The 26,010-nt window shown below is 36.8% G+C and overlaps 1 protein-coding gene and 1 pseudogene across 3 annotated transcripts in view; both read left to right on the top strand.

Annotated features, from left to right (window-relative positions):
* LOC104991043 overlaps positions 1–475 on the top strand; it is a 2,186-nt pseudogene extending 1,711 nt beyond the window's left edge.
* Positions 1–26,010, top strand: part of NRG4 (neuregulin 4) — a 121,148-nt gene that overhangs the window by 45,945 nt on the left and 49,193 nt on the right. For all 3 annotated transcript variants that reach the window (XR_825556.1, XM_010843292.1, XM_010843293.1), the window contains 2 exons: positions 2,292–2,357; positions 4,938–5,031. Coding sequence is in view for 2 of the 3 variants with exons in the window: in XM_010843292.1 (XP_010841594.1) it covers positions 2,348–2,357; positions 4,938–5,031 (104 nt within the window). In the remaining variant the exon portion in view is untranslated. The remainder of the gene's footprint in view (positions 1–2,291; positions 2,358–4,937; positions 5,032–26,010) is intronic.

Genomic DNA, 26,010 nt, shown 5'->3' with positions numbered 1-26,010 from the left:
GAACACGTGTACACCCGTGGCTGATTCATGTCAATGTATGGCAAAAACAACCACAATATTGTAAAGTAATTAGCCTCCAATTACAATAAATTAATTAATTAAAAAAAAATCCTTGGAGGGCGGATGTGGGAGTGGGGTCAGAAGCTGGTAGGAACCTGAAACGTCTTGTAATTGTCTGAAGATTCTTCAATCACTGTGTCAAGTGACACAGATGTTTCTCTTTCTTCATATGATGAAGATCAGGGATCTAAACTTATCCAAAAAGCTAGAGAGGCACCATTTGTCCCCGTTGGAATGGCAGGTTTTGCAGCAATTGTTGCATATGGATTATATAGATTGAAGAGCAGGGGAAATACTAAAATGTCTGTTCACCTGATCCGAGCATGTGGCAGCTCAAGGCTTTGTTGTGGGAGCAATGACTCTTGGTATGGGCTATTCCCTATATCAAGAATTCTGGGCAAAACCTAAACTTTAGAAGAGGAGATGCCGTCTTGGTCTTGTTGGTAGTGCTTGCTTTAGTTAGACATCTCGTATTGAGGTTATATGTTTATGCTAAAAATAAATTGTTTGGGTCAGACAAAAAAAAAAAAATCCATGGAATACTTGTCTACTAACTCCATGTTAAAATTCCTTTTCTTCACAAAGTTATACAACACGATGGAATTATTCAGCCATACAAAGATAAGTTAGGAGCCAAATGAATATGGTTTACTTAATCACTTGAAAATATTGGAAAGTGATTTGAGAAGGCAGCTTAGAACAACTTATTTTCTAAATAAAATTCTGCTCCAGTTGTAACTCTGAACATGTGGACTGAAAGGGCTGGTTCCCTTGGCTGGTGCCTGACTTCTGTGCACACCTTGGTCTTTCTCAGTTGCACCCACACTGCGCACTACAGCCATATAAATTAGATTTTTGACGGATTATAAAGGGCAAGGCACAACTGCTGCAGATTGCATTATTCAGAAACTTTTGAAATGCTGCATATCCAACAGAATTTATTGTTTGTTTGAACGTAAGTTTTTATTGAGGTAAGCCTGTTTCTTTAGAAAAAGAAACTCATACAATGAGCCAGTGATTATTTCAAATTAAATAGGTTTAATTTCTGTCTTTCTCTCTCTCACTGCTTGTCTGTTTAAGAGTGACTTGCTTTGAAAGAAGATCTTGCTTATTACACCTGTGTTAATAGGAAGTTGTTGATTGAGATTTCTGTTACAAAAGTTTTTCTCCTTAAGTCAGGAGTAAGTTAAGTGTCTTTTATAAAATGAAATTGAGAGCATATAATCATAATGTAAGTATAAATCTATCATCTTTGCAAATGTCTTTTGGAATTCCTTTGTTTCTGTTAAAGCAGATAACTTCATACATAACTCCTTTGTTTTGCCAGATGCCAGATATTTTTCAAAAGAAAGGCACATGTAGATTGGTAAATGTAATATGTAATCCACAGTAAATTTAAAAGTACTTTTATAAAAATTTTAAAGGTTCTGTAGAAATGCAAACCTTTTGGTCATTTTTAATAAACTGAAAAATTGAAAGTTGTTCTTTTGAAAAGTCAAATTAGAAATAGGCTTTATGAGAAAGTTAAAATGTCAATTTCAAGTCACTCATTTTTACTTATTATCTCATATTTTTCATATAGAAACTCACATAGTATACTACTAAATTAACATAGTTTATTGGGCTTCCCTGATAGCTCAGTTGGTAAAGAATCTGCCTACAATGCAGGAGACCCCTGTTTGATTCCTGGGTTGGGAAGATCTGCTGGAGAAGGGATAGGCTACCCACTCCAGTATTCTTGGGCTTCCCTTGAGGCTCAGCCGGTAAAGATACTGTCTGCAATGTGGTAGACCTGGGTTTGATCCCTGGTTTGGGAAGATCCCCTGGTGGAGGACATGGCCCAGTGCAGTAATCTCACCTAGAGAATTCCATGGACTGTATAGTCCATGGGGTCACAAAGAGTTGGACACAACTGAGCGACTTTCACTTTCATTAAAAGTAAAACATTAGACTTTTCTTTAGAGAGAGATTTAAGATTGCATTATATTACTTAGGCAGTGATTTGTATCTAGTGCATTTATACTATTTATTGATCTTTTAGTTTCACCTGTTCAGACTTTTTTATTGATATATAAGTATCTAAAAATATAGATATTCTAACCAAAGAATTTAGTCCCTAGCCTATAAATGCCTAATTATTTTCATCATTTAAAAGAATATTATTGTTACGATATTTGAAATTTTGTAATGCTATCAAAAGAGGATAATTTTTCCTGAATTATTAATTTTAGGTGCTGTTTTTCAACCCTAAACTTTCAGCCAAGAATGAAACTATTTAGAAGTTAAGATGACAACAGGTAATTTCTTGTAAGTTTATACTTTTGTCAATGTGTGTCAAAAAATTTATATCATAGAAATAGAAACAAAAAAGAAATGTATATCAACACAAGACTGTATTTTTTCCATCTAAAATTATCCTAGAAATGTGAAATACCTTGGTTTTGAAAGACCTTGCTTTGTAACATGGAACTATTTTATTTAGACCTGTAGTTTTAGACCTACATTTTATCGCTTTTTACAAACTAATTCTGGTGTACTCTAAATCTGCTATCAGCTTTACAAATAAGTAAATGAAATCAGAATACAAATAGATTCAGAGATAGTGATTCAGGTTAGATGAGTATTCCTTACTGATAAAATCCGAGATGTTGAGTCATAACTGGTTGTGATGCTATTAAAAACAAGGACATTAATTTCAGCTACAGAAATCATTCTGTGATAAAGTTGACACACCCTCAATGGAAAACCGTATGTGATGATGTCCATGATTCTAACGTAATGTCAACTGGGATTTTATTTGTTAGCCAGATTATTCCTGGAAAATTGTTAGAATTATCTTATAAAAAGTTGTTTTGAAAAAAAGAAAAAAGTTGTCTTGTTGTAAAGAAGCTTCAGTTCAGTTCAGTTCATTTACTCAGTCGTATCCGACTCTTTGCGACCCCATGGACTGTCGCACACCAGGCTTCCCTGTCCATCACCAACTCCGAGTTTACTCAAACTCATGTTCATTATGTTAGTGACATCCAACCATCTCATCCTCTGTCGTCGCCTTCTCCTCCCGCCTTCAATCTTTCCCAGCATCAGAGTCTTTTCCAATGAGTCAGTTCTTTGCATCAGGTGGCCAAAGTATTGGAGTTTCAGCTTCATTATCAGTCCTTCCAATGAATATTCAGGACTGATTTCCTTTAGTAAAGAAGCATAACATTGTGTAAAAAAGAAAAAAATTAGAAGATTAGTTCTGGTTGGTTTACTTTCCTTTTTTCCACTTAAATTCTTTGTAAGTTCTGTTTTCCTCTTTACATTTTTATACTTTTATAATTGTAATGTGAGGGTGAAACAATTTAAAATAAAAGTTCAAATTCTTACAGTGAAGACATCTGGTTCGATAGTAATTATATCTTAAGGATATTAATATCTTAGTGGCAAATAAATACTAAATAACTTTTTTTAAATTAGTGTGCTTTTTTTAAAATGCCAAATTGGAACAATGCCATTTTCTTCTTCACATAAGATTCTACGTCACTTTCTGCACAGAAATGATCAGGAACCAACAAAGTTCAATTTTAAAGCAATGTATTAAATAATTCCCCCTTCAGGATCAAAAGATAAAGCATTCAGCAATTGACTTTTCTAATCATAAATAGTAGTCTATAGTAGTATAACTCAATGAGTAACTATAAAGACATATTTAAAGTATATAGTATATATAATACACACAGGAGATATGTTATAATGTTATAACATATGTTATACATATACATATATGTTATATAATATATAATGTTATAACATTATAACATATCTCCTGTGTTTATTTCCAAGTTTTTCTGTATAATGGTTTTGGGGGGATTTTTTTTCAAAGAGTGAGTGAAGAGGTAGAGTCTGGAAGGGAGGGATAGGTACCAAGAAAGAAAGGGAAGGCACAGAAAGAAGCATAACAGAAAGGTCAAAGATAAGGAAGGAAGAAAGGAGGGAGAAAGAGGAGAAAAAGGAAGAGAGACACAGAAATTTATTTTCTTAATATTCCAAAGTTTTTTGCTGTATCCCATATGGTGGTATTATTGTTTTCAGTTTTACTGAAGACTTGAAGTATGTCTTTATAGTTACTAGCTATTACCTAATGTCCGCTTGCAAATCAAAACCTAATAAAATATTTTTGTTTTTTGATGTTAGAATTGTCGTATATAGAAATACTTAAAGATGATTTTGAACATCAGAATTTATTTAATAATCTAAAAATTTTTTCCCACAGCAATTTCAGGCTTTAATGTATCCGAAACCTTAAAGGAAAAATAGGAAACCAAGTATACTATTGGGACAGAACTCTAAGCGAAGCTGTACTGAATGAGAAAAGCCACTATTCATTTTAAGATACTGGTCTTCTCCTTTGAATCTATTATATCGTTTAGTAGCTAAGTTGTGTCCAACTCTTTCCTGAACCCATGGACTGTAGCCCACCCAGCTTCTCTGTCCACGGAATTTCCTAGGCAACAATACTGGAGTGGGTTGCCGTTTTTTTTCTCCAGGGAATCTTCCTAACTCAGGATAACCCGCGACTCCTGTGTTAGCAGGTAGATTCTTCACCACTGAGCCACCAGGGAAGCCCTTGATATATTATAGAGAGTCCCTATGTCTGCAATACAGTTTTAAACTCCATTGTAATTAATGGCCATATCCTTAAGACAGATTAATTTCTTTCCCTCAAAGAGATAGAAGTCCCTGCTTATCAAATAAGGAATAAGACTAAGTCCTTCATTTTAAGAAACAATTCTTTATTCTAATTTTTAGAATTACTACTTCAATCTAAGATATTTAGTCCTTTTCCTTATTTTGTTAGAAAAACTATAATTTGTCTTTTATTTATGTATATGTTTTAGATCACGAAGAGCCCTGTGGTCCTAGTCACAGGTCATTCTGCTTGAATGGAGGACTTTGTTATGTGATACCTACTATTCCCAGCCCGTTTTGTAGGTGAGTAAAATGGGCTGGGGGAGAGGGTAATTTTATTTTTCACTATCTACTCACTTCTTTAAGAAGTGATAAATATTGAATAAAGAATGTGAGATGAAAAAGGGCAAGGAACACTTCATATCTATATAAATATTTATAGATAAATATTTACCTATATAAATATGAAGTGTTCCTTGCCCTTTTTCATCTCACATTCTTTATTCAGTATTTATCACTCCTTGAAGAAGTGGAAAAGAATTATGGTTTAAAAAAACAAAGCAAAGTGGCAAATCATCTCAAAAGCATTTATTTTGAAAATTTGTAGTGGTAGTTTCAAGTCTATTAGTATTTTTTAATAATCCGTTTTAGTAAACTCTCTACAATTTTAGCAAATTAGGGAAGACAGTCTATACTTAACATTCTGGCAAAACAGCTAGAGAATTCACAAATGTAAGAAAACACACCATGAGATATTTTGCTTTGATTTAGAATATATAAGTACATGATAACTGTGTTGGTACCAAGACTTCATTTGATATATTAAATTGAAAATGAAGAGTTAAGTTTTTCTAACAGTGGGAGCAAATTTTGAAAAGAAAGGATCTTAGTTTTTATTGTTTTAAAAGAATATGATTCACTTTGGGAGTATAGTTATAGCCAGTGGTTAATAAAAGACTTGAAAACAGTACTTGTATAGCTGACTTTATGTGAGTTTGGTTGAATAGGATTAAAGGGGGTTACAATAAGCCTCTTTTAATATGTGAACTAACAACATGGTACTACCAGTACTGTTCCTAGGTTTTAGCAGAGCTGACATCCAAAGATATTTTGTGGCATGTGTGTCAATTACTCTGTTTTTGTTATTTAACTGAAATGAGAGAGAGAGAATCTAGATTTAAGACCATATTAAATAAAGGAATAGGAAAGTGAAATTTTCAGAAAAAGAGAAGAATGTTGGGATTTAGTGTGGAGGAGGAGAGACAGAGAAATAACCTTATAATTATCTCAGGGAGTTTTTAGAAGTTTTCATGGAAGGAATAGTGACTGACTATTTTTAAAAATAGGTATTTTTTTCCTCTTAGGTGAAAAAATAAGGGGATAAAGGAACAAATTAACAATTATTTCTCACCCTCCAGATGCTTTACATTAGATTACATTTTAAATCCATTTACTGAAATATAATTTATGTATGATAAACATTCATGTAAGTGCATTAACTGATGAATTTTGACTAATGTTTATACCTGTGAAACCACCACCACCACGAAATACAGAATATTTCCATTATCCCCTCAAATTTCTTTACTGACCATATTCTTTATTTACATTTCCGTGTTTCATTCTCAGAAAAACCTTAGAGAAAAGGTGGAGAGGAGACCTAAGGAAATAGAAAAATAAGGAGAAAATGAAAAATTGACTGTATACTAACTGTCTGTTATATTGCACTGAGTAAGTGGAAAGAAAGAGTTAAAGAGTATTGAAATATGGGAAGTCATTGAAATGGGAAGAAATCTAGTGTTTTAGTTCAGGCTACTATAGCAAAATACCATAGACTGAGTGGCTTATGAAAAACAAAAATTTATTTCTTATAGTTCTAAAGGCCAGAAGTCTGAGATCAGGGTGCCAGCCTGGATGCTTCGTGGTTTGCAGATGTACCTGGGTAGAACTTTTGACTGGCAGATTTATTGTCAGGAAGAGCTGGTAAGGAGCCAGCTATCAGACTGCAGAGACAACATATGATAGAATGAGGAGGACCTTCCTCTAGGTGTAAGCAAATTACAAACCACAGGCCAGATTGTTTTTTGTTTGACCCTTGACTTAAGGTTTTTTTTTTTCTTTGCTTTTTAAAGGGTTATAAAACATATTCAGAAAATTATGGAAGATTATGCCATGCATGGCAGGAAGAGAGAGTTCACTAGAGCCTCTTTTATAAGGTTGCTAATCCCATTCATGAGGGATTCCATCCTCATGACTTAATCACCTCCCAAAGCCTCTACCTTCTAATACTATCATATTGGGGTTATGAAATTCAACATATGATTTTTTGGGGGGACACAGATGTTTAGCCCATAGAACTTAGGTTGTCACTCTGCTTTTGCATTTTATATAGATGCATTTTTAGTTTATTTTTAAAGAGTGGCTAATGAAAGAGAATGGGCTGCTTTGCTGGGAACTCATGCCAGGCTTAAGAATCTATCTGATTTCTTCCTAATTTCAGGCTTTAATAGTGGTAGTAATTGAGGAGAAGTTGAAACCATGCCCCACGATTCATAATGGCTAGGAAGGAAGCAAGGTCACCATGTTGCGTGATCACAGGAGATTCTTTGAGATTAGCACTTGCTGCACAGTGTACAAGGTATATCCTGGAGTTATTAAACATACTGAAAGAAGGTGAAGTCAGGAGGAACAAAAGGCACCTTGAGAAAAAAGGAAGAAATATAGTGACTAAGAGTTCAGTGAAACTGAATGGCAGATAAGTTTAAAATCATATTTTGTAAAAATAATTGCCTTCTAATAATTTTAGGACCATTTTTCTAATACAGTCCTATAGGCTATATTGCCTATATGTAAAGGCAAACTCATTTCCCATCCCAACTCATTCTATTTCCTGCATTCCCTATTTCTGACAATCCAACCACCTTGTCACTCACTGATTCTTCTTTAACTGTCGTTGAAGTCTTGTCTGGTTGTCAGGTCAAAATTCTGCCTTTGCTGTAGGTCTCTCATCTTTCTAGCCCCCTGTGTTCTTACAATCATTGTGTTAGCTCATACCTTCTTAATCCCTGATTTGTCTATAGAAATGGTTTCCTAGCCAATTTTCTTGGACCCTAATTCTCATCACTGCTTCTGCTAAAATAAAACTTCAGTGACAACCTTCATACCTACCCATCTGCCACAGATACCATGAAGTTTCACCTTTTGCCATAGCTTTTAGAGACATCTACTGTTTGCCCCCAAACCACCTTTGTGATCTTCTATTCTTCCTTGGTCTGAGTTCTACCTTGAACAATTTACTATTTATGTTAGACACATTTTGCATTTTCTCACCCTTCCTTTTCTTCCTGTCTGTTGGCATCTCACTCCAGAATACTTGCCTGGGAAGTCCCATGGACAGAGGAGCCTGGCAGACTACAGTTCATAGAGTCACAAAGAGTAGAACTTGACTTGCGACCGAGTACAAACGCATGTGCATATTCAAATCCTACTTGTATTTCAAGGTTGCCTCCTTCCTAATCACTCACCTCATCACAAATCAAAATTAATCTCCTCCTCTCTGTACAGAGAAATGTGTGGAATTTATTGCCTTGTATTTTGTATCACATATATACTCACTTTCTTTATTCTACAATAAATATCCCCCATCATTCTTATCATTTAGGAAATTGCCTTGCCCATGATAGATGACAGTTTAAATAATTGTTGATTCATCTCTGAATCAGTGGTCAGTATATTTTTCTTGTGTGAAATATATAAGTAAATTAATAAAATACTTAGAAATACTACAATGGCAATAAACAAATAGGCTTTACAAATTTAATTTACTCTTTCTTACACATTGGTCTTTTTCTTCTGTCTCTCTCTTTTTTTTTTTTCTTCTTATTTGGACTTTCAAACCAGCATCCTCTGGTTTTTCTCATGTAGTTTCTTTATTTGCTTATTTAGCACAGTGATCTTCCTTTTTTAAGCTAATATTTTAAAGTTGAGGACTACATGGTATGAGTTTGTTAGTGTTGAGATTTGCTCTGGAGCCTGATTCACGTACAGAATTTTAAATGGTCTGTGTCTGCGAAAGAAGATTGTGGATTCTTTAATCGACAGATGTCAAGATTTATGTATACACTTTAGATCAGGCTTGTTATAATGTGCTGTTCAAATCTCTCATATCCTTAATAATCTTATCTTCATGATTTATCAGTAATTAAAGGGGACAGGGAGGCCTGGTGTGCTTCATGGGGTCGCAAAGAATTGGACACAACTGAGCGACTGAACTGAACTGAAAGGATTATGTCCAAATTTCTCACTAATTTTGGATCTTTAATACCATGATTTCTGTTAATTTTTGCTGAATGTATTTCAGGCAGTGTTATTAAGCATATATTAATTTAGAATGGTTATATCTTCTGGGGGGGGTGTGTGTGTGTGTGTAGTCATGTCCAACTTTTTGCGACCCCATGGACTGCAGCCTGCCAAGCTCCTCTGTCCATGGGATTTTCCAGGCAAGAATACTAGAGTAGGTTGCCATTTTCTCTTCCAGGTCTTCTGATGAAGTGTCCTTTTTTATCATGATATAGTGACCTTCTTCATCACTAATATTTTTTGTCTTAAAATCTATTTAACTGACATTAGTGTGTTATACTAGCCTTCCTGTTTTGGTGCTTGACTCGTATACATTTTTCTTTCAATTTTACAGTGTGTGTCTATAAACACATACAGTTAGTTGAACTTCACCTTTTCTGTCTTTACTGGAATGATTGAGTTTTATTTTTCCATCCTACATTCTGTTTATTTTCATTGACATGTCTTAAAATTAATGAAAAGAACAGAAAAAAATATTAGAATAAATAGTACATAATGAGTGTAAGTGTTATTTTGAAACTTGTGCTTCAGATATGTCAGTGTGCATGTGTTTGGAGTCACATATACTATTTTTTGATTCAGTGGCTCAATATTGTTATTTTTTTAATTGATGGTGGTATAGTCGCTAAGTCTTGTCTAACTCTTGCAACCACATGGACTGTAACCCCCCAGGTAAGAATACTGGAATAGGTTGCCTTTTCTTTCTCTAGGGGATCTTCCAGACCCAGGGATTGAACCCAGGTCTCCTGTACTGTGGGCGGTTTCTTTACCAACTGAGCCACCAGGGAAACCCTATTTTTTTTTAATTGGAGTATAGTTAATTTACAATGTTGTGTTACTTTCTGTTGTATAGCACAGTGAATCAATTATATATATTTCCCCACTTTTTTAGACTCATTTCCCACATGGGTCATTACATAGTACTGAGTAGAGTTCCGTTGGGCTCTATATGCATGCTCAGTCACTTCAGTTGTGTCCTACTCTTTGCGACCCTATGGACTGTAGCCCATGAGGCTCTCTGTACGTGGGATTCTGTAGGCAAGGATACTGGAGTGGGTTGCTGTGCCCTCCTCAAGGGAATCTTCCTGACTCAAGGTTTGAACTAGAGTCTCTTGCGACTCTTGCATTACAGGCAGATTCTTTACCCACTGAGCCACCTGGAAGGCCCCTATGCTATACAGTAGGTCATTATTAATATTTATTTATTTTATATATGGGCTTCCTTGGTAGCTCAGCTGGTAAAGAATCTGCCTGTAGAGCAGGAGATCCCGGTTTGATTCCTGGGGTGGGAAGATCCCTTGGAGAAGGGTAGGCTACCCACTCCAGTATTCTTGGGCTTCCCTGGTGGCTCAGCTGGTAAAGAATCTGCCTGCGATGTGGGAGATGTGGGTTCGATCCCTGGGTCAGGAAGATCCCCCAGAGGAAGGCATGGCAACCCACTCCAGTATTCTTGCCTGGAGAATCCCCATGGACTGAGGAGTCTGGCAGACTACAGTCCATGGGGTTGCAGAGTCAGACACAACTGAGCGACTAAGCACTGCACAGCATTTTCTATGTGGTAATGTATATATTATTGTTGTTCAGTTGCTAAGTTGGGTCCAACTGTTTGTGACCCTATGGACTGTAGAATGCCAGGCTTATCTGTCCTTCACTAACTTCCAGAATTTGCTCAAATTCATGTCCATTGAGTCAGTGATGCTAACAATTTCACCCTCTGCAGCCTCCTTCTTTTACCTTCAGTCGTTCCCAGCATCAGAGTCTTTTTCAATGAGTTGGCTTTTGGCATCACATGGCCAAAGTATTGGAGCTTCAGCTTCAGCATCAGTGCTTCCAGTGAGTAGTCAAGAATTGACTGGTGTGAACTCTTTGCAGTCCAAAGGACTCTCAAGAGTCTTTTCCAGCACAGTTCAAAAGTGTGTATATGTTATGCCCTTTTCCTCTTGCCCTCAATCTTTCCTAACATCAGGGTCTTTTCCAATGAGTCAGTTCTTCACATCAGGTGGCCAAAGTATCGGAGCTTCAGCTTTAACATCAGTCCTTCCAATGAATATTCAGGGTTGATTTCCTTTAGGATTGACTGCTTTGATCTCCTTGCTGTCCAAGACACTCTCAAGAGTCTTCTCCAGCACCACAGTTCAAAAGCATCAATTCTTTGGTGCTCAGCCTCCTTTATGGTCCAACTCTCACATCCATACATGACTACTGGAAAAACCATAGCTTTGACTATACAGACCTTTGTCAGCAAAGTGATGTCTCTGCTTTTTAATACACTGTCTAGGTTCTTCTTAGCTTTTCTTCCAAGGAGCAAGTATCTTTTAATTTTGTGGCTGTAGTCACCATCCACAGTGATTTTGGAGCCTGAAAATGAAATCTGACAGTTTCCACTTTTTTCCCATCTATTTGCCATGAAGTGATGTGATAGAATCCCATGATCTTCGTTTTTTGAATATTGAGTTTTAAACCAGCTTTTTCACTCTGCTTTTTCACCTTCATCAAAAGGCTCTTTAGTTCCTCTTTGCTTTCTGCCATTAGGGTGGTATCATCTGCATATCTGAGGTTGTTGATAATTTCTCCTGGCAATATTGATTCTAGATTGTGAAGTCATCTAGCCCAGCATTTTGCATGATGTACCCTGCATATAAGTTAAATAAGCAGGGTGACAGTATATAGCCTTGACATACTCCTTTCCCAATTTTGAACCAGTCCTTTTTTCCATGTCCAGTTCTAACTATTGCTTCTTGACCTGCAAACAGATTTCTGAGGAGGCAGGTAAGGTGGTCTGGTATTCCCATCTCTTCAGAAATATTCCATAGTTTGTTGTGATCCATACAGTAAAAGGCTTTAGTGTAGTCAATGAAACAGAAGTAGATGTTTTTTTGGAATTCCCTTGCTTTTTCTATGATCCAACGGATGTTGGCAATTTGATCTCTGTTTCCTCTGACTTTTCTAAATCCAGCTTATACATCTGGAAGTTCTTGGTTCACATAGGGCTGAAGCCTAGCCTGAAAGAGTTTGAGCATAATCTTGCTAGCACATGAAATGAGTGCAATTGTGCAGTAGTTTGAGCATTGTTTGGCGTTGCCTTTCTTTGGTATTGGAATAAAAGCTGACCTTTTCCAGTCCTGAGGCCACTGCTAAGTTTTCCAAATTTGCTGGCATATTGAGTACAGCACTTTAACAGCATCATCTTTTAGGATTTTAACTAGCTCAGCTGGAATTCCATCAGCTCCACTAACTTTGTTCATAGCCACATTTCCTAAGGCCCACTTGACCTCACACTCCAGGATGTCTGGCTCTAGGTGAGTGATCACACCACTGTGGTTATCTGGGTCATTAAGAGCATTTTTGTACAGTTCTGTGTATTCTTGCCACCTCTTCTTAATCCCTCTGTTCTGTTAAGTCCTTGCTATTTTTGTCCTTTATTGTGCCCTCTTTGCATGAAATGTTCCCTTTGTATCTCCAATTTTCTTAAAGAGATCTCTGGTCTTTCCCATTCTGTTGTTTTCCTCTGTTTCTTTGCATTGTTCACTTAAAAAGGATTTCTTATTTCTCCCTTCTATTCTCTGGAACTCTGCATTCAATTGGGTTTATCTTTCCCTTTCTACTTTACCTTTCACTTCTCTTCTTTTCTCAGCTATTTGTAAGGCCTCCTCAGACAACCGCTTTGCCTCCCTGCATTTCTTTTTCTTGAGGATGGTGTTGGTCACCACGTCCTGTACAGTGTTACAAACCTCTGTCCATAGTTCTTCAGGCACTCTTATCGGATCTAATCTCTTGAATCTAGTCGTCACCTCTACTATATAATCATAAGAGATTTGATTTAGGTCGTATGAATGGCCTAGTGGTTTTCCCTACTTTCTTCAGTTTGAGCCTGAATTTTATAATAAAGAGTTCATGATCTGAGCCACAGTCAGCTCCCGGTCTTGTTTTTGCTGACTGTATAGAGCTTTTCCATCTTTGGCTGCAAAGACTGTAATCAATTTGATTTCGGTATTGACCACCTGGAAATGTCCATGTGTAGAGTCGCCTCTTGTGTTATTGGAAGAGGGTATTTGCTATGACCAATGCATCAATGCATTCTCTTGCCAAAACTCTGTTAGCTTTTGCCCTGCTTTATTTTGTGCTCCAAGGCCAAGCAAGACTCTTACTTGAGGTATCTCTTGACTTCCTACTTTTGCATTCCAGTCCTCTATGATGAAAAGGGCATCTTTTTTGGTGTTAGTTCTAGGTCTTGTAGGTCTTCATAGAATCGTTCAACTTCATCTTCTTCAGCATCAGTGGTTGGGGCATAGACTTGGAATACTGTGATGTTGAATGGTTTGCCTTGGAAACCAATACAGATCATTTCTGTCATTTTTGAGATTGTAACCAAGTACTGCATTTCAGACTCTTTTGTTGACTATAAAGGGCTTCACCATTCCTTCTAAGGGATTCTTGTCCACAGTAGTAGATATAGTGGTCATCTGAATTAAATCCACCCACTCCCATCCATTTTAGTTCACTGATTCCAAAAATGTCAATGTTCACTCTTGCCATCTCCTGTCCATGAATTCACCTTGATTCATGGACCTAACGTTCCAGGTTCCTATGCAATGTTATTCTCTTATTACCTTTTAAACATCTGAAAAGTCTGTATCTATAGTGATGGTCACCTTTTAATTTCTGATGTAAATGTTTTGTGTTTTTTCTTTTTTTCCTAGAGGTTTATTTATTATTTTTTTAACACCAGTTTTAAGCTTTGTTGATTTTTCTCAATTGCATTTTTGTTTCCTATTTCACTGATTTTTTTTTTTCCAGTGAAACTTTTAAATTAGTAATTTACCTCAGTCCCCATCCCAAATCACATAACTTCATATCAGTTCAGCCCTTAGCCTGAGCCTCATGACCAGTTGTTTTTATGTAGGATAAATCAAAGATAGTAGTCAACTTTTTCCATCTAACATTATCTCATAAATGCTTTTTTTTAATTGCCTTATCTCTTGATGCCATTTCTAATGAAGTATGGTTGACATTGGAGAAGGCAGTGGCACCCCGATCCAGTACTCTTGCTTAGAAAATCCCATGGACGGAGGAGCCTGTTAGGCTGCAGTCCATGGGGTCGCTAAGAGTCAGACACGACTGAGTGACTTCACTTTCACTTTTCACTTTCATGCATTGGAGAAGGAAATGGCAACCCACTCCAGTGTTCTTGCCTGGAGAATCCCAGGGATGGGGGAGCCTGGTGGGCTGCCGTCTATGGGGTCGCACAGAGTTGGACACGACTGAAGTGACTTAGCATAGCATAGCATAGCATGGTTTACATGCAACATTCCATTCATTTCAGATGTATAGCATAATGATTTGACATTCATATGCATGAATGTCTGTGTCCTTAAGTTAGGGAAGTTTCAGTCATTGTTTCTTTGAATAAGCTTTCTGCTCCTTTTTCTCTTGCTCTTCTTCTGAGACCCCTGTAATGTAAATTTTATTGTATTTGATGCTGTCCCATTGGTCCTTTAAGCTGTCTCTCTTTTTAAAATCTTTTTTTTGTTTGTTTTCCTGCTCTGTTTTGCTGAGTTCTGTTGCCTGGAAAATCCCATGGATGGAGGAGCCTGGTAGGCTGCAGTCCATGGGGTCGCTAAGAGTCGGACACGACTAAGCGACTTCACTTTCACTTTCCACTTTCATGCATTGAAGAAGGAAATGGCAACCCACTCCAGTGTTCTTGCCTGGAGAATCCCATGGACGGAGAAGCCTGGTGGGCTGCCATCTATGGAGTCGCACAGAGTCGGATACGACTGAAGCGACTTAGCAGCAGCAGCAGCACAGAGTGTCCTATACCCTAGAACACTGATTCTTTCTCCTTAATCTAGTCTGCTGTTGAACCCCTCTAGTATATTTTTTTTCAGAGAAGGCAATGGCACCCCACTCCAGTACTCTTGCCTGGAAAATCCCATGGGTGGAGGAGCCTGGTGGGCTACAGTCCATGGGGTCGGGAAGAGTCGAACACCACTGAGTGACTTCACTTCCCCTTTTCACTTTCATGCATTGGAGAAGGAAATGGCAACCCACTCCAGTGTTCTTGCCTGGAGAATCCCAGGGACAGGGGAGCCTGGTGGGCTGCTGTCTATGGGGTCGCAGAGTCTGACATGACTGAAGTGACGCAGCAGCAGCAGTGTATTTTTTTAGTTCATTTATTGTGTTCTTCAGCTCTCTGACTTCTGTTTGGTACTTTCTTATATTTTCTATTTCTTTGTTGAAGTTATCTCTGTGTTTATCCTTTCTTCTTCCAAGTTTGGTGTCTTTATAACTATTACTTTTAACTGTTTATTAGGTAAATGACTTTTCACTTAGGCCATTAAGTGACTTTTCACTTAAATACCATTTCACTTAGGTTTTTTGTTTTTTGTTTTCCTGGAGTTCAGCTTATTCTTTCATTTGGAACATATTCCTCTGTTTCCTCATTTTGCTTGACTCTGTATTTGTTTCTATGTATTAGGCAAGATAGCTCTCTCTCCCAATTTTGAAGGAGTGGCCTTGTGTAGGAGATGAACCTTATTGTTTAACTTTGCCCTGGATCTTTATTTTCTCTTCAGCTGCCTTGCTGTTGTTTCAGACCTGTGAGGCTTGAAACGCATTCCCCTCTGGCCAACAGAACCTGACAGTCAAGGGGCATCCCCCCTGGGGAGAGGGCTCCACATGACTACTGGTTCTGGCAGGACCTAGGGAGAAGCACTGGGAATGGGACACTTGCCTGTCACCTCTGCCAGGTTAGTGCCTGCATTTATTTCTTATAAATTACTTAAGGATATTTTCTGACACATAGTGAACAATCAACCAATATCTGTGGAATGAATAAGCAGCTCTGTATATATGGAGTGAAGTTCTCGTTTCAGTTTTTTTCTTAGGGTAACTTTCCGGGCCTGGAATGAACAGTCATAGAGCATATGTTCTTGCCTGGGAAATCCCATGGACAGAGGAGCCTGGTGGGATACAGTCCTTGGGGTTGCAAAAGAATTGGACAGGACTTAGCGACTACATAACAACAACAATGTAACAACATATTTTCATAGCAGACAGTGTTGAGTTTTGTTTAAGAACGCAGGGTCTAGACTTCAGCATAGCTGTGAGACTGTCTTTGCCCATACAAGCTGTATGCTTGTGGACTATTTGCCTCACTTCTTTGACTCACATTTGAAATTGAAGAAACAAACTCCTCTTGCCCAAAGATGTTATGAAAAATTTAAGCACAAGTAAATGGCAACCCACTCCAGTGTTCTTGCCTGGAGAATCCCAGGGACGGGGGAGCCTGGTGGGCTGCCGTCTATGGGGTCGCACAGAGTCGGACACGACTAAAGCGACTTAGCAGCAGCAGCAGCATTGGCTAACATCTGCTCGTTATTTCTTTTTTGCACTTTCTTTGGGTTTGATTTTCTCTTCATTCTTAAGCTCTTTGAACTCGTCATTGGATGTTACTGCTTACACAATGCTGAAGTATATAACTGTGTGTATAAATCTGCACATGTATGAAATCACTTATCTAGAAAGTAAATTCCTAGAGGTAAGATTTCAGGATTGAAGATACATACTTTTGTGATTTTAATAGGTGTCGCCAAATAGTTCTCTATGGGAATTATAATACTATTTTGAACTCCTGCCAGTAATGTATTTGAGTAACTGTTTCCATTACAACAGAGTTGTCAAACTTCTGGATTTTTGCAAATACGATAGATTAAAACCATAGTATCTCAGTGTTCTTTTCATTTATATTTTCCTAATTATATGTAAAGTCAGACATCTTTCATTGCTTAAATACTAGCTATCTTTTTTGATAAACGTTTGTTCACATATTTGCTTATTTTTAAAAATTGGGTTATTGATACTTTTTATTTCTAGAACTTGTCTTATATTGGGGAGGTTAGCCTTTTATGTATAATATTAATTTAAAATAATTATTTATAGTTTATTATGTTTCTTTTTGTCTATCCTACGGTGTTTACTTTTCCATGCAGTAGTTCTTTTATTTGTCTGCAGTCAAAATTTTCAGTCTTTTGTTTTTTTCTTAAACTTCAAATTTGAGTCATACTTAGAAAAGTCTTTCTTACTCCAAGGTTATAATGAATTTTCTCATGTTTGTTTCAGGTTCTTTTTTAAAAGTTAAAAATTTATTCTACTTAGAGTATGTATATGGTCCAGATTTATCTTCTTCAATATAACTACCCAGTCCTCTCAACATTATTGATTTAATGTCATAATTCCCATTAGAATGTCATCCTCATAAGGACAAGAACTTTTACTCATGGTTACTCATGGAATTGTGCCTGACACATAATAGGTATTCAGTAAGTATTTATTAAATGCTTGAATTCCTCTACTGATGTGAAATGCCAGCTTTGTTATATACTAAGTTTCAAATGTAAGTATTTGAATTCTTTCTGGAATTTCTCTCATTTTCCTTTGGCCTGTTCATGTGCCAGTAGCAACTTCTTTTAATTGTTGGATCTTTATAGTGAGATTTAATGTATAGTAAGTCTAGGTTTTGCATCACCACACCCCAACCACCCTTGATTTTTAATTTTTTCATATGAACTTTTAGAATTAATTTATCTGTCCAGAAAGAAAGACTGTGGATTTTTTTGAGTGGGTAATTGCATTAAATTGATACATTCACATAAGGACAGTTTTTTTTTTATTAATTGCATTAAATTGATACATTCATGTAAGGAAAAAAAATTTTTTATAGTGCTGAGTCTTTTTATCCAAGAATAATACATATCTTCTTACTTATTCAAATTCCCTTTTGTGTCCTTTAGGGGTGGACACATTTTATAAAACATTTAATATCAATGTTTTATAAAACATTTAATATAAATTTTGCACATTTCTCTAGTTTTTTCCTATAGATTTTATGTTTTGCTGCAAATATAAATCATTTTACACATAAACTTAATAAATATCATGTTATTCCTATATTTAAAACTCTTCAATGACTTTCCATTTCACTCACATAAAGACCAGAGGCTTAAATGGCTGTCATATTTCTCTACCCTCATATCTTATTCCTCTCCTGTTGTTCAGTCTACTTCAGCCACACTGGCATCCTTGGTGTTCCCCAATGCCAAGAAAGTTCCTGACTTTAAGATAATGTCTTGGTTTTTCCTTCTGTTATAGAATGCTCTTCCTCAAGATATCCTTATGGCTAACTCCCTCACATCATGCATCTCTTCACTGTCAACTTCTGGACCACTATTTAAAAAATGAAACCTATTCTTCTCCCATTTCCACTCTTCCTTTATCCACATCTCTTATGATCCACTAACATGCTATCTGATTTTTTATTTATTTTTAAAATAATTTTTATTTATTTTATTTTTGATTGCGCTGGATCTTCATTACTACACAGACTTTTCTCTGGTGGTGGCGAGCAGGGGCTACTCTCTACTCGTGGCGCATGGGCTTTTCATTGCAGTGGCTTCTTTTGTTGCAGAGGCTCTAGGATGCGTGGACTTCACTAGTTGTGGCACATGGGCTCAGTAGTTGCGGCTCCTGGGCTCTAGAGCACAGGCTGATTAGTTGTGGCACACAGACTTAGTTACTCCATGGCATGTGAGATCTTCCCAGATCAGGGATCAAACCTGTGTCTCTTGCATTGGCAGGCAGATTCTTTATCACTGAGTCACCAGGAAAGCCCTTGTTTACTTTATTGCTTACTATCTCCCCAGGATCGATTATAAACTCCATGGTTTTTTTAATTTAAAAATTTAAGAATTTTTATTTTATTTTATTTTATTCAGTGATGTTTCCCATAGATCTAGAACAAGTGCTCAATAATTATCTTTCGAATGAATGGAGGCCCAGCTATTCTGCTAAATTCTTTTATTGTTCGTAATATTTTTTCAGTTGATTCTCTTGGTTTTCTCATCATGTACAATGGAAAACTGATAGAGTGATCTGGTACCCAGTTCAAGCATTATATTTTCTATAAAGCTTTTCTAAGTAGAATTAACTGGCCTCCATTTACACTCTGTGGCAGAGCCTGTTAGTGTTCAATAAATACCTTTGGGGTCTTCTACATTTCCCAGCCCCACTTGTCGATAAGTTGGATCCCTGAGATTGAGTTCTGGCACAGAGTGTTATGGGAAGGGATTCAGGCCACTTCCAAACCTGGCCCCAGACAACTGTTTCCTGAAAAACTCCAGCCTGTCTTTTTCCTACCTCAGTGACCTTGGAGGCCATGTTTTCAAGGTAGTAGATTTAAGTGATGGAGAGGGCTGCTTGTGAATAAAACACTTTTCTTGTATTAAGCCACCAGTTTGAGGATTACCCTAAATATCAGCTAGTAATTATATTCTCACATACTCAAACATGTTTTAGACATCTTTATGACTCTTTATGTCACTTAAATGACTTCTGTATATGCTGCTCCCTAATAGAATAATAAGCCCCTTAGAGAAAATGCATCCTCTTACTTGTCTTTGAATTGCCTGCATCCAGTATAAGTCCTAGAATATAATAAATGCTAAAAGAAAAAAAAATTTCTCGGTAAAATGTTGATGAGGAAAACCAGGATAGAGAAGAATTTGGAAATCTTATCACTGAAAAATAAGGATATTTAATACCAAGTAATCAAAGCTAAGATATAATAAATTCTGTGAGGAAGATGTTTACAATAGATTGGATTTGAAAATAAAAGTTATTTGCGATTTTCTACAGAGATATATTGAATTGTTTTTTTGCCCTTTTTAGTTTACACATTTCCTTCTCTCATTAAGTTAATAACAAACCAGTGCTTCTAAAAATCTCAGAAAATTTTCTTTGTCTAATAAAGTATTAGAATGGGAAGGGCTCAAATGAGGGAAAGGCCATGAAAAGAAGCCTTAAAAATATCATTAAATTAATTTCCTCAGTTTTACACCTGCCTCATCCTTTTTACAAAGCATCTCAACCAATATGTGTTAAATAGAAATTCAAAATATAGAGCTAATTATGGCCATCAAGAAAAAATGTGTAAATATTATATTTATAGATCTTTATGATGCAATTCTTTTAACACATTTCACTGGGAATATTGAGGTTTGATCTAGGACCTGTTCATTCTTCATTCTGATAAAACCATTTTATCTGATTTCTACCAAGACAGTACAAGCAGATGTAGTAATAACAAATGTAATATTGAGATCTAATACTATCATTATGTAGGTAAACAATTCACTCAGTTCAGTTCAGTTCAGTCGCTCAGTCGTGTCTGACTCTTTGCAACCCCATGAATCGCAGCACGCCAGGCCTCCCTGTCCATCACCAACTCCTGGAGTTCACTCATACTCACGTCCATTGAGTCAGTGATGCCATCCAGCCATCTCATCCTCTGTCGTCCCCTTCTCCTCCTGCCCCAATCCCTCCCAGCATCAGAGTCTTTTCCAATGAGTCAACTCTTCTCATGAGGTGGCCAAAGTACTAGAGTTTCAGCTTTACCATCATTCCTTCCAAAGAAATCCCAGGGCTGATCTCCTTCAGAATGGACTGGTTGGATCTCCTTGCAGTCCAAGGGACTCTCAAGAGTCTTCTCCAACACCACAGTTCAAAAGCATCAATTCTTCGACACTCAGCCTTCTTCACAGTCCAACTCTCACATCCATACATGACCACAGGAAAAACCATAGCCTTGACTAGACAGACCTTTGTTGGCAAAGTAATGTCTCTGCTTTTCAATATGCTATCTAGGTTGGTCATAACTTTCCTTCCAAGGAGTAAGCGTCTTTTAATTTCATGGCTTCAGTCACCATCTGCTGTGATTTTGGAGCCCAAAAAACAATTCACTAGTTGCTGTAAAAATAAATCATTATAAACAAGAATTGGGCACTATTTTCCAGTTTTGTGAATGAATCTCTTTTCTGTTACATGTAAGGGGTAGCTTATGTCAAGGACTATATCTGATTTCCTGACCTTTCACTAGTGTTTTGTCAGCAGTATCTCTTTATCCCACTGTCTTATGTAATCAAGTACGTCTGTTAAAAAGCAAAACCAAGTTTTTTAATAATATGAAGATTTAAATTTCAAACTCTTGTAATTAAAAAGAAAATGAACTACTCGGTAAAGTTTGTACACCTAGGCCATAAAATAAGTAGCCTTATGAAATTCTGTATAACCATATAACCGTATTTTCACAACCTGGAGATCCTCTCTTGGTCTCCATGCTTTCAGACCTAATTATGCATAGTGTAGTATGTGTGTATTAGTCACTCTGTCGTGTCTGAGTCTTTGTGATGCTATGGACTGTAGCCCACCAAGCTCCTCTGTCTGTGGGATTTCCCAGACAAGAATACTGGAGTGGATAGCCATTTCCTTCTCCAGGGGAACTTCCCGACCCAGAGATTGAAGCCAGGTCCCCAGCATTGCAGGCAGATTCTTTACCTTCTGAGCCACCAGGGAAGCCCCATGCATAGCATGGCGGGGGGAGGGGGTTCTCATCCCTCATGAACACAAACTGGGCCTGTAGAGACTAATAACTAAAATAACCATTCCAGTTTATTAACTTTTGAGTGGTAGTTAACACAGACTTGAGTTAATGTGAGTCAGGTATTTTCTCTGTGTAGACTGTTACACATGGGAAGTCAAGTTTATAATTAGAGCATTGTTTAGGGAATATAGAATGGAAACAAAGTTATATAAATTGGATTTGTCACTAGCCTGTTGCATTCATTTCCATAAGAGGAATAATCTTACCTAGGACTGTAATACTTGAAGTCTGGCCCATAACTTCTCTATTAGTGCTTAGATGAGTACTGCTGAAGTTTGCCTCTTGTGCTCTTTGCCCCTGGGTTTCTCTTGCTGACCAACGGCTCCTCAGATTGACAGGCTTTTTCTTTAGATATGTTAATATATATACAGCCATTCTCCATTTTTTGAAGGACCTTGGCTTTGTTCATCTCTGCTTCATAGACTTTATAATTTAGCTTTTGTTAAATAACCTTTTTTCATTCATTTATCAGTAGTGTAGAGCATCTTAACACAGTAAATGTATTACTTACTTGTACTTAATGCACAGTCTAAATATAGTTGAGGTGTGTTGCAAGTATTACATATCTTATATATATTTTTTTGTGTCCTTTAGCCCATGACTACCACCAATATGAGTCTTGTGGCTAGTATTGTTTAAAATGACTAAACATGAAGGTAGAATTTCATTTTAATTTATAAGCCTTTTAACTACCTCTGTATTATATTTTTAATTTTTGCCCCAAGGATATATACAGGTTTAACTTCACAGTTAATATGATCATGACTGATTTTCACTTCACATAAGATGCAGAATCTCAACCGTATTCTTTCACTTGTTTCCCTATTCTTTATCCCGTCGTTATCCTAAGTAATGTATCTACATAAGTCTGTAGGCTCCACAATATAGTGTTTTTGTTTTTGGTTTAAATAGTCATATGTATTTTTCTAAATGGAGATTTAAGTGACACTTTTTTTAACTGTTTCCAGTGCTCATCATCCCTTTCTATAGATTTGTCTCCATCTAGTTATTTCCCCTGAGCCGGGAGACCTTCCTTTTTACTTTTCTTACAAAACAGGGTGCTGACCATAAGTTATCTTTTTTTTCTTGTATCTAAAAATGTCTTTATACTGCCTTCAGTCTTTTTCTTAGCAGCTTTATTGAGATATAATTAGCATATCATATAATTTGCCCAGTTAAAGTAAATAGTTCAATGTTTTTTCATATGTTCACAGTGTTATGCAATGAACTATCACTGTAATCTAATTTTAGGACATTTTTCATCCTCTCCTAAAAGCTTCCCTGGTGGCTCAGATGGTAAAGAATCTGTGAACCTGCCTGCAACTCGGGAGACCAGGGTTCGATCCTTGTGTCGGGAAGATTCCCTGGAGAAGGGAACCCACTCCAGTATTCTTGCCTGGAGAATTCCATGGACAGAGGAGCCTGGCGGGCTACAGTCCATGGGGTCCCAAGAGTCGGACACAACTAAGTGACTAACACATTCACTTTCACACTTAGAAGTACACCACAAACATTTGTAATTAATCCCTATTCTCTACCACATACTTAATCTACTTTCAGTCTCATTATCCTATTTTGGATATTTAATACAAATGGAATGAGACAATAAGGGTTATTTTGTGAATGGCTTCTTTGACTTAGCCTAAGTTACTTTATGTTGTAGAGTTATCTATTTTGTAGCATGTCTCAGTACTTTATTTTTATCACCAAATAATGTTGTATTGTATAGATATACATTTTATTTCTCCACTTATTGGTTAATGAACCTTTGAGATTTTTCCTACTTTTGGGCTATTATGAGTAGTGCTGCTGTTATTGCTTTCATATTTAAAGGGTATTTCTGCAAAATACAGAGTTCTGGGTTCAATTTTTTTCCCCACACTTTAAATATTTCCTTCTACTGTCTTCTGGTCTCTATGATTTCTGATACAAAGTCAGCTATCATTCATATTACTATTTCCCCATGTGTTCTGTGTTGTTCTCTCTGATTACTTTCAAGATTTTCTCTTTTTTCCCTCCAGCCACTTAACTATGATGTGCCTAAATTTGCTTGGTATATGCCGTTTCAGTATGCAAATTTATCTTTCACTAAAGTTGGGAAATTTGAGGGCATAATTTCTTTAAATATTCTTTTCCTGCCCCATTCTCTAATTTTTCTCCTTTTGGGTTTCCAATTACAAGTATGTTGACCTTTTAATACTGTTCCATAAATCACTGGATTTTTCTTTCTTTTTTTAAAAAAATCTTTCTGTATTTTAAACAGATAGTTTGTAATGATCTGTGTTTAAGTTCACTGACCCTCCTATTATTTACAATCTGCTGTTAAGGCCATCCAATCAATTTTTTATTTCATATATTATTTTATGAGTTCTAAAATTTCCATGTTAATTATTTTTTCATATTTCCTATTTTTCTGCTGAGCTATCTTATTTCTTCATTGATTATATTTTCTTTTATGTCCTTGAGCATTAAACCTTGGGATTTAAAATTCTTGTCTGCTAATTTCAGTGTCTAGGTCATCTCAGGGTCAGACTCCAGTTGATTTTTCTTTACACTCTTACTGTAACATATATGTCCTAATAAGGGAGGAGAAAAGTCTTTTTCCTCTACCCATCTGAGGTTTATTGGTTGAGGCCTTGCAAATTAGACTGACAAAAATTAAAAAGAGAAAAACAGAAGTTTACAAATGCATGTATTCTGAATAAATACATGAGACTATTTGGTGATGAGTAACTCAAAGGGTTGGTTTAAACTTGGGGTTTCTATAACATCTGAACAAAAAACAATAAATTTGTAAAGAAGTGACAAGACAAGAAGAGATTTTAGACTTTAAGGATGGCAAACCATGAAAAAGTAAATATATGGGGAAAACTAATGGAAGATAAACAATATTATATATGCAGATGGTACCACTGTAATGGCAGAAAGTGAAGAGAAACCAAAGAGCCTCTTGATGAGGGTAAGAGAATGAAAACCTGGCTTAAAACTCAACATTCAAAAACCTAAGATCGTGGCATCTGGTTCAATCACTTCATGGCAAATAGGTTGAGAAAAAGTGGAAACAGTGACAGATTTCGTTTTCTTGGGCTCCAAAATCACTGCGAATGGTTACTGCAGCTGTGAAATTAAATGATGCTTGTTTCTTGCAAGAAAGGCAATAACAATCCTAGATGAAAGTAGAGGCATCATTTTGTTGACTGAGGTCCATATAGTCAAAGCTATGATTTTTCCAGCAGTCATGTATGGGTGTTGGACCATAAAGAATACTGAGTGCCAAAGAATTGATGCTTTCAAATTGTGGTGCAGGAGATGACTCTTGAGAGTCCTTTGGACGGATATGAGTCTGAGCAATGCCAAAGAATGTTCAAACCACCGCACAATTGCACTCATCTCACACGCTAGCAAAGTAATGCTCAAAATTCTCCAAGCCAGGCTTCAACAGTATGTGAACTGTGAACTTCCAGATGTTCAAGCTAGATTTAGAAAAGGCAGAGGAACCAGAGATCATATTGCTAATATCTGTTGGAGCATAGAATAAGCAAGGGAATTCCAGAAAAACATCTACTTCTGCTTTATTGACTACGCCAAAGCCTTTGACTGTGTGGATCATAAAAAACTGCAAAATTCTTAAAGAGATGGGAATAGCAGATCACCTTACCTGCCTACTGAGAAACTTGTATGCAGGTCAAGAAGCAACAGTTAGAACTGGACATGGAACAACAGACTAGTTCCAAATTGGGAAAGGAGTACATCAAGGCTGTATATTGTCACCCTGTTTATTTAACTTATATGGAGAGTACATCATGAGAAATGCTGGACTGGATGAAGCACAAGCTGAAATCAAGATTGCCAGGAGAAATATCAATAACCTCAGATATGCAGATGACACCACCATTATGGCAGAAAGTGAAGAAGAACTAAAGAGCCTCTTGATGAAAGTGAAAGAGGACAGTGAAAAAGTTGGCTTAAAGCTCAACATTCAGAAAACGAAGATCATGGCATCTGGTCCCATCACTTCACAGCAAATAGATGGGGAAACAGTGGAAACAGTGAGAGAATTTATTTCTTTGGGCTCCAAAATCACTGCAGATAGTGACTGCAGCCATGAAATTAAAAGACGCTTGCTCCTTGGAAGAAAAGCTGTGACCAACCTAGACAACATATTAAAAAGCAGAGACGTTAATTTGCCGACAAAGGTCCATCTTGTCAAAGCTATGGTTTTTCCAGTAGTCATGTATGTATGTGAGAGTTGGACTATAAAGAAAGCTGAACACCAAAGAATCGATGGCTTTGAACTGTGGTGTTGGAGAAGACTCTTGAGAGTCTCTTGGACTGCAAGGAGATCAAACTGGTCAATTCTAAAGGAAATCAGTCCTGAATGTTCATTGGAAGGACTGATGTTGACGCTGAAACTCCAATACTTTGGC

This window comes from Bison bison, unplaced genomic scaffold, assembly GCF_000754665.1.
Source record: "Bison bison bison isolate TAMUID 2011002044 unplaced genomic scaffold, Bison_UMD1.0 scf7180017864181, whole genome shotgun sequence".
Lineage (NCBI taxonomy): Eukaryota > Metazoa > Chordata > Mammalia > Artiodactyla > Bovidae > Bison > Bison bison.
This window is presented reverse-complemented; position numbering and strand designations above follow the sequence as displayed.